The sequence below is a fragment of the Saimiri boliviensis genome, chromosome X, assembly GCF_048565385.1.
Source record: "Saimiri boliviensis isolate mSaiBol1 chromosome X, mSaiBol1.pri, whole genome shotgun sequence".
NCBI lineage: Eukaryota > Metazoa > Chordata > Mammalia > Primates > Cebidae > Saimiri > Saimiri boliviensis.
Window position 1 is genome coordinate 49,876,943 of NC_133470.1, and position 9,675 is coordinate 49,886,617.

At 51.8% G+C, this 9,675-nt stretch overlaps 1 protein-coding gene across 1 annotated transcript in view; it reads right to left on the bottom strand.

Moving 5' to 3' along the window:
• FGD1 (FYVE, RhoGEF and PH domain containing 1) overlaps positions 1-7,554 on the bottom strand; it is a 53,946-nt gene extending 46,392 nt beyond the window's left edge. The window contains exon 1 of the mRNA XM_039475708.2: positions 6,441-7,554. Coding sequence (XP_039331642.2) covers positions 6,441-6,747 — 307 coding nt within the window. The 5' untranslated portion in view covers positions 6,748-7,554. The remainder of the gene's footprint in view (positions 1-6,440) is intronic.
• Positions 7,555-9,675: the final 2,121 nt, after the last annotated feature.

The window sequence follows — 9,675 nt, forward strand, 5'->3', positions numbered from 1 at the left end:
ACTGGCAAACATGGTGAAACCCCGTCTCTACTAAAAATACAAAAAAAATTAGCTGGAGGTGGTGGTGGGCACCTGTAATCCCAGCTACTCAAGAGGCTGAGGCAGGAGAATCGCTTGAACCTGGGAGGCAGAGGTTGCGGTGAGCTGAGACTGTGCTGCTGCACTCCAGCCTGGCGACAGAGTGAGATTCCATCTCAAAAGAAAAGAAAATTAACTTTTGGCTGGGCGTGGTGGCTCACGCCTGTAATCCAAACACTTTGGAGGCCAAGGCGGGCAGATATCTGAGGTCGGAAGTTCAAGACCAGCCTGACCAACATGGTGAAACCTCGTCTAAAAAAAAAAAGAAAGAAAAGAAAAGAAAAGAAAAGAAAAACTACCTATCAGTTACTATGCTTATTATCTGGGTGGCGAAATAATCTGTATACCTAAATCCCCAACATGCAGTTTACCCATACAGCAAATTTGCAGATATACCCCTGAACCTAAAATAAAAGTTTTTAAAAAAAAATTATGGTAGGCCGGGCACGGTGGCTCAAGCCTATAATCCCAGCACCTTGGGAGGCCGAGGCGAGTGGATCACGAGGTCAAGAGATCGAGACCATCCTGGTCAACATGGTGAAACCCCGTCTCTACTAAAAATACAAAAAAAAAAGAGGCTGGGCGCAGTGGCTCAAGCCTGTAATCCCAGCACTTTGGGAGGCCGAGGCGGGTGGATCACGAGGTCGAGAGATCGAGACCAACCTGGTCAACATGGTGAAACCCCGTCTCTACTAAAAATACAAAAACTTAGCTGGGCGTGGTGGCGCGTGCCTCTAATCCCAGCTACTCAGGAGGCTGAGGCAGGAGAATTGCCTGAACCCAGGAGGCGGAGGTTGCGGTGAGCCGAGATTGCGCCATTGCACTCCAGCCTGGGTAACAAGAGCGAAACTCCGTCTCAAAAAAAAAAAAAAAAAAAAAGATTATGGTAAATCCATACAATGGCATATTATTATGCAATCATTAAAATTTTATTAAAAAAATAAAATGTTCATGAAAAGTTTTTTTTGATGTTAGAAAAATACATTAAATGAAGCATGATATAAAATCGAACATATAGTATGATTTCAATTACATAAAATATACATCAATATGTAGAAAAAGATCTAGCAGAAAACATATTAAAATATTCAAAGTGATCATCCTGGGTAGTAGAAAACAAAAACAAAAATGAAGCAAACCCACAAACGCCTGCTGGCCATGTCATCTGGATGTACCTCCAGGTCTTTCAAATTCAAATTGTCTTAAACACAGTTCACTATCTTCCCTCAAACCTCCTCCCTCTCTGGTATATAGAGGGCCCCACTAACATCCACCAGGTCACTGTAGTTGGTTTCAGAAAACCACATGGAGCAATCTGGACTTTGCTTTCTGTCTCAGTGTCTACATCCAAGCTACCATCCAGGCCTGTTCATGCTAGCACCTAATATCGCTCATATCTTACCCTCCTTACCTGCCATTGCTCTAACCCAAGCTACTATCACCTCTCTCTGCAAAGACTGCAACACTCACCTGCCTGTCTCCCCGATTTCGCTCTTGTACCCCCCTTCCATCCATTCTCCCCATGCAGTTAGGGAGAGCTTCCAAACACCCCCATTTGGGCACATCATTCTCATTAATAAACCCTTCAGCAGTTTTTCTTTGCCCTCAGAAGAAAGTTCCTTGTCAGCCTTGTCATTCCACTCCTCCCAATACCAGCCCTATTCCCCAGTGCCCCATGTCTCGCTGCCTTTGCTCCCACTGAATGTCTTAGATTGTCCTCCATGTTCCTCTCTAGCTCTACAACCCTTTCTTGACACCCTCTAGACTCTTTCTTTAGGACCGGGCCCTACACTGAGCATTGATGATGCCAGGGTTTCCTCTGCCTAGAGTCCCAGAATGGTAACTCCCTTCCCATTTGAACTGCCAAATGGCAGCCATTCACGAGAGCTGGGAATAAAGGGTAAACTGAGGCAGCCAGTGTTTGTGTGTCTGAGGGTGAGAGGTTGATTCACTCCCTTTGTATTTAATCCCGTGCCTCCATTTGGGGTTGGGAGTGACTTGACAGAAGCCCACATGGGGCCTTGGGGAAAGGGACTTAGAGGGGGAGGACGATGTATTCTCCGGGCCCTAATGATGCTGACTCACTGTAGGACCATGGCTAAAAAATCACTACCTCGGCCGGGCGCGGTGGCTCACGCCTGTAATGCCAACACTTTGGGAGGCCGAGGCGGGCGGATCACGAGGTCAAGAGATCCAGACCATTCTGGCCAACATAATGAAACCCCTTCTCTACTAAAAGTACAAAAAATTAGCCGGGCGTGGTGGTGCATGCCTGTTGTCCCAGCTACTCGGTAGCTGAGGCAGGAGAATTGCTTGAAACTTGAAAACGGAAGTTGCAGTGAGCCGGGATTGCACCACTGCACTCCAGCCTGGCGACAGAGCGAGACTGTCTCAAAAAAAAAAAAAAAAAGAAATAGAAAAATCACTACCTCTCTGAGCCTCCACTGCCCCATCTGGAAAATGGACTTAACTGGTGGTTCCCACTCTAGGTTGTGTATCACAATCACCTAAGGAGCTTTTGAAAATAGATTCCTAGAATCCTCGCCTGCCATGCGGGAGACCCAGGTTCAATTCCCGGCCAATGCACCAAATAATTTTTAAAATTTTTAAATTAAAAAGAAAAAAAAGAAAATAGATTCTTTGGTTCCAGCCCCAAGATTCTGGAGCTCTGAGGTGGAGTCTGGAGTCACATTTCTTTCTAAGGTCAACAAGAGATTCCAATGTTCACTCAGTTTGGGAAATGCAGAACGAGAGAGTATCTAGGGTCTTTTCCAGCTCCAATTTTTACTCTTGGAGTCTCTGAAGAGGCCTCAGGATCCAAATGAGAAAGAGCCAGGCCTTCCTCTTGCCCCCCCTCAACTGACTCAGTTTCCCCCATTACCCACAAAACCGTTCTAACATCAAGGACAACTCCTTTGACTTAGCTAGGGTCAGACACCAATATCCCCACAACCCCCCGCATCTGGAAGGACATTCTAGGCCTCAACCCTGCGGAATGGAGTGAGCCTCTCCTCGAACGCCTGCAAGCAAACCCCTTTCGGACTCTTCCAGACCCCTCTCTGGCATTTCACCGGGTTTTCCCAATGACCCAATGAGGCTTTCGGTTTAATCAACCTGGAAAATGGGCATAACAACTGTCCTTTTCCCCACCAAAAATCAGACAGGATCACTAAAAGAGACACCATTTTAGAGCAATTCAAGGCTGTTCGCATGGATAAGATACAATTATTATTATTATTATTATTTATTTATTTATTTTTTTTTGAGACGGAGTTTTGCTCTTGTTACCCAGGCTGGAGTACAATGGCGCGATCTCGGCTCACCGCAACCTCCGCCTCCTGGGCTCAGACAATTCTCCTGCCTCAGCCTCCTGAGTAGCTGGGATTACAGGCATGCGCCACCACGCCCAGCTAGTTTTTTTGTATTTTTAGTAGAGACGGGGTTTCACCATGTTTACCAGGTTGGTCTCGATCTCTCGACCTCGTGATCCACCCGCCTCGGCCTCCCAAAGTGCTGGGATTACAGGCTTGAGCCACCCCGCCCGGCCACAATTATTATTTTTTAAAGCCTCCCCCCACCTTCAGGATGAGCCACTGAGCCCTAAAGATGGTGATTCAATGAAGGTCTCAGCAGTGTGAGGGAGGAAGTCAGCAGACACACGGAAATCTTAACATGCGGACCAGAATGTTTCAACCCTTTAATTGAAGCTCAGGAAACCCTCTCTCTCTCTCTTACACACACACCCTACAACCACTAACCCTGCCCTCTTAGGGCCAATTATAGGCAAGTCCCGTGGAGAGAGAAGCAAGTCACTTGTGCCTACCCCTGGGCTGGCTGGGCAGTGGGGGAGGCGGGCCTCTCACAATCCATGCAGCAGTGAATCACATGGCCCGGCGCCCGCCTAGTCAGGGCCTGAGTAATTCCTCCGCCTTCTCCTCAGAAGGTTTTTCTCTTATTTTTTAACTTAATTTTTTTTAACTCCTGGTTGCTGAGGATTTATACCATGCTGCAGGCTTTACAACCATTATCTCATAGACTTCTCATTGCATTCTCTAGATGAGGAAACTGAGGTTCACAGAAGGGAAGTCACTCATTCAGGGTCACAAAGTGAATTAGTCAGAGTAAGAGGTCAGGTCCTTCCCTGACACTTGCTCTATTCCCAATCCCCATCTTGAATTAAAAAAAAAAAAACAAAAAAAAAAACCCACTATGCAATTACAGAGGCAGGGACTTCACTGGGGAAAAGGATCCTGAACTCTCTGTTGCCCTTTTGGGGAGGAGGAGAGTGGTTTAGGAAGGGTATTATGATTTGATTTGTAATTTGAATGAATTGGTGGACTGGGAAGGCATACTCAGAATCATCACCATGTATTGATTACAGAGGCCAGAGACCAGGAGTCTAGACATTGCCCAGGTACTGACTTTCAGATCAAGAGTATCCCGGAGGGCAAGAATTCAGTGTCCTTTTAGGGAATAGTTACTGAGGGCCTACTATATGCTCCTTTAGTATCTGTTTAAGCATTTATTTAACAAGGATTTATTGAGCACCTACTGTGTGTTAGGCATTGAGCTAGTTGCTGGGGATAAAACAGTGAGCAAAAGAGATATAACTGCCTTGCCCCCATGGAGCTCACATTCTAGTGGAGGAAGACAGGCAATAAACAGGTAGACAAATACAATAAGATAATTTCAGATTGTATGAAGCGAAAGGATGGAAGCACACTCGTGGCTCTGATGGAGACTCACAAGTGGCCTACCTAAAGTGGGCAGGGACGGTCTGTTGGAGGAGGTGACATCTGAGCTGAGACATGCAAGATGAGGAGCAAGCCAGGTGGAGGGTGAGGGGAAGAGCTCCCAGGCAGAAGGAAAAGCCAATGCAAAGGTCCTGGGGTGGGAGTGCTTGTGGCCTGTTTCGGCATCTGAAAAAAGGCACTGGCTTTACACAGTGTCAAGGGGAGTTTGGAAAGCCAGCAGAAATAACACGCAGGCCAGGGCGTTAAGGGCCTGTTATCAGCTGGTTATCTTCAGCCCACACGGAGGGAGCCCCCTGAAAGCTTCCAGAGGTTCTGTGACTAGCCCAAGGTCATGACAGCAGCAAAAGGCACATCCTGCCCATGCTTTATACTTCACTACTGCTACCTGGTGCTACGCCATGGTCCCAAAGATCTGTGGAGCCTGGGATGTGAACCCGGGAGCCCCCAGAGGCTTTAACAACTCCTTCAGTCCCAGTGGAAGGCAGGGCAGACTTGCGTTGTTCTTCTTCCGTGGCTCCTGGGCTCAGGCCCATATGAGAATGTCCCCAGATGGGGGAGGTCCGGCTGGGCTCCTCAGACACTCAGGTCTGTGTAGCACAAAGACAGTGGTTTGTGGCCTCAGCCTGACCTCGAGCTGCTCCAAGAAACCATCCTGATTTCACCTCACAACCAAGCCTGTGGCCCTGCAGCTCTCCAGCTCCTGCTACAACTGGCTTCTGCCTCTGTTGGCTTTTCTGCTGTCTCCCTACCTACCAGCCCCTCCAGCCTTCTCCTGTAGCCTGACTCCCAAAACCCACCTCTTCCACCTTTCTCTCTCATCAGCACCTTCTGCTCCTTCCTTCCCTTGTTCTCCCGCCACACACACCTGGCAAAACCCCAACCTTGGATCAATCCACCATCCTCCTTTTTTTTTTTTCCGCTCATACTCCAGGGCTGCTGAATAGTACAGGAGAAAATCACATAAGCAGAAGGCTTGGCATTACTTTCATGGTCTCCAGCCTCAGTTTGGGGAAGCAGAAAGACCACAGACTTTGGACACAAATAGATCTGGTTTGAATCGTGGCTCCATACTAGCTGTGTGACCTTGGATAAGTTGCTTAACTTCTCTGAGCTTCAGTTTCCTTCCCTACAAAATGGGACTAACGGTATCTACTTCATGAGGGTTCCTGAAGCTGAAATGAAAATCCATGTAAAGTACCCAGTCCAGTGCCTGGTACAATGTAGGAGCTTGGCAAATGGAAGACTCCTTTTTTTCTTCTGTTCCCCCAACTAAACCCTAGTTTCCCCAACCAAATCTCCGTTGCTGCCTTGCAATCCTCCCTCTTTTTCTCGCGAGTGCTCCCCCTTCCATTAGCCTAGCAGACGGATGGGAAGGGGGTTGGAGAGGTTGAGGGGCACACGGGACAGAGAGAGGAGATGGGGACAGAGGTTGAAAGGACTGGACACAAGGCCAAGGGACGAGGGGAGGGGGAGGAGGTTGAGGGGACCTAAAGGGCCCGGGTGAGCCAGCCTGTCCCGAGGTGGAGCTTAAGGGCTCCAGAACAAGAACCCGCTCCCAGTACCAGGCCCGTGGCCCGGGCTCCCAAGCTCTCTCGGTCACTTACTCACCAGGCCGAGGCTGCGAGCCCTCCAGGTGGTAAGAGAAGCGCAGGGCCCGGTGGTGCTGTGGACTGGGGCCGCAGGGCAAGACCCGGTGGCCTGGAGCAGCGCCCAGGCTGGCGTCCGAGGGTCCGACAAACTGGGGATCCAGGGGGCCGCCAAGAGCCGAGCCTGAGCCCCTGCGCGCCGGCAGTCCGGCTTCCGAGGCTCCAGGGTCCGAGTCGGCACAGGCCGGCGGAGCGGCGCCCGGGGGGGTCGAGGCCGGGTGTTCGGGCTCCGAAGGCCCGGCGCCCCCCGGGGCTCGGTGGCCATGCATGGTCCGGGCCTGGGCGCGGGGCCCGAGCTCCCCGCTTGGCTCCAGCTCCTGGGGCGGAGGCGCGGGCGGAGGAGGCCCGGCGCCCGGCGGAGCAGCGGCCTCAGGATCGGGGGGCGGGGCTGCGGGCTCAGCCCCACTGCGGAGACGCGAGCCCCCGGCCCGGGCCCGGGCCAGCAGCCGTGGCAGCCGTGGCAGTAGCAGCAGCAGCCGCGGCCACCGCCGCTGCCGTGCCAGGCATCGCCGGCCCCGGCCCCGGCCCCGCGCGGGGAGTGGGCTCGGCGGGGCCGGGGGCCCGCTGGGGAGCGCTGTCTATGCGGCTGCGGTTGGGCGAGGGTCGGAGGGCTGCGCTCGGCGGGGGCTCTCCGGTGGACGGCGAGCCACTTCCGTGGCCCCGGGGCGAGAGGTCGGTCGGATCAGAGTGCGGGGTCTCTTCCTTCTCCACGAATGGGAATCGATCTGGGCTCTCCTGGCTGGTCGGAAAGCGTTCTTCCTCCCGCCGCAGCAGAGGCCGGGGGCGGAGGAGAGGGGAGGGGAGAGGAGGGGAGGAAAGAGAGAACGGCGGTGGCCGGGGGCGCGCGTCTGCGCCGCGCTTGGGCTGCGGGGCTAGCCTTCAGCCAGTAGTCCCAGACGATGCTCCAGCCGCGGGGGCAGGAGAACGGCCTGGGCCGGGCTCCACAGTCCTCCCCAGCTTCAGCCTGGGTCTCGGCGGCGGCGGGCGGGAAGGAGCCCTGGGAAGGGGGGTGGGGAGGCGGGAGCCTCGCAGAGGCAGCCGCAGCCACAGCGGCGCTGGGACCCAGTTACCGGGGCCCCGCCCCCTCGCCTGGGATTTGCGCCTGACCACGCCCCCTCGCTGGAGTCCGCCTCACTTCTCGCTGCGACCGCCCTCAAGGCCCTCCTGCTCCTTAAAAAAATTCCCCCTCAGCCTGCTTTCCCCACAGGCAAGTCTCCGGGTTCAACCCCCCTCCCCCCATATCTGCCCTTCCATCCCATCTCAGGTCTTCCCACCACCTCCGCTTGCCCTTCACTCTTTTTTCCAAAAGCCTTTCCGCATGTTCCAGAGTGTTCCTAAGGTTTGGCTCCTAGAGGACCTGTCTCTGATTCTCCTTCACTCTGCTCAGACCAGATATCATGGTCCTTTACTGAGTCACTTTCTTAAATACCTTCAGTTCCCTGATTTGTCGCATCCGTTTGGCGACATCCCAATCTTGGATCAGTCCAACTGTCCGCCTTTTCCATGCCTGCCCCCAGGCAGCTAAACATTGCTGGAGAAAACTATTCAACTTCACAGATTTGTGCCACTATAAACCCATGGTTCCCAGCTTCTACCTGGCCCTCAGTTCTGACCCACAACCCTGCTAGTCAGCTCTCCCTCCCACTCTCCACAGTCGCCATTTCAAACCTTCTCCTTTCCCCGCAAACCCCCAACTTCTCCATCTGCCCCATAACCCTCAGCACATAACCCGACCTACTGCACGGAGTAAACAGAAGCCACCATAGAGGAAGCTCTTGACTTCTTGCTACTAAGCCTAGGAATTTGCCCTCGCTCCTTGCCATCAGCATCTAAACATACTCAAGCCTCTTCTATCTAAAAACAAATAAACAATTACCAAGAATTCTCCCTCTCCAATCACCTCCCTCTCTTCTTTTCTACAAACTTCTCAAAAGAGTTGCCTACACTCAACTGTCTTTTTTCCCACCTCCCACTTATCTTTCAACCCACTCCAATCTGCCTCCACTACTTGCTTGAAACGGTTCTCTCATCAGGGTCTGTCATGAAACATCTCACGAAATCCCATAGCATCTTTTCAGAGGTTACCCTATGTGGCTTCTTGATACCATTTGGCACTGTTGACCACTCCTTCCTCCTCAAACCACTTCCATGACACTGCACTTTCCTTGTTTTTCTTCTACTTCCTTAGTAATTCTCTTTTACTTTCCAGGCTCCTCTTTGTCCAACCCTTTATGCTGCTGCTCTTTAGGGCTTTGGCCTGAGCTCTCTTGTCCCCTCTCTCTCTCTCTATGCTTTCTTTTTTTTTTTTAGACAGAGTCTCGCTCTGTTGTCCAGGCTGGAGTGCAGTGGCGAAATCTCGGCTCACTGCAACTTCCGCCTCACGGGTTCAAGCGATTCTCCTGCCTCAGCCTCCCGAGTAGCTGGGATTACAAGCATCCACGCCTGGCTAATTTTTGTATTTTTATTAAGGACGGGGTTTCACCATGTTGGCCAGGCAGGTCTCCAACTCCTGAGCTTAAGTGATCCACTTGAGGAAAGAGCAGCCTGGGATTACAGGCTGCTCTTTTCTTTCTTTCTTTCTCTCTTTCTTTTTTTTTTTTTTTTGAGATGGAGTCTCGCTCTGTCTCCCAGCCCAGAATGCATTGATGTGGTCTCGGCTCACTGCAACCCTCCACCTTCCGGGTTCCAGCAATTCTCCTGCCCCAGCCTCCCGAGTAGCTGGAATTACAGGTGCCCGCCACCAAGCCCGGCTAATTTTTGCATTTTAGTACAGATGGGGTTTCACCATGTTGGCCAGGCTAGTCTCAAACTGCTGACCTCAGGTGATCCGCCTGCCTCGGCCTCCCAAAGTGCTGAGATTATAGGCATGAGTCACCATACCTGGCCCCCCTGCTCTTTTCTTTAGCTCATTTGCTCCCATGGCTTCAGTGATCATATCTTTACCGACTCCCACACTGATACCTCAAGACCAGATCTTTCTCCTGACCCATGCATTAAATTGGTCATCAGGCAGCTCTACCTCAATATCCCAGAGATACTTAAAACCTCAGCTTCTTCCCAACTCAAGGCATCCTCCTCCCAACCTGTTTGTCCTTCTTTCTGTCTTACCATAGGAAAGACCCCAGTCAAAGCAGAAACCTGGGCTACACCTTTAATTCTTTTCTCTCCTCCATCCCCCATGCAGTCACCAAGTCCCA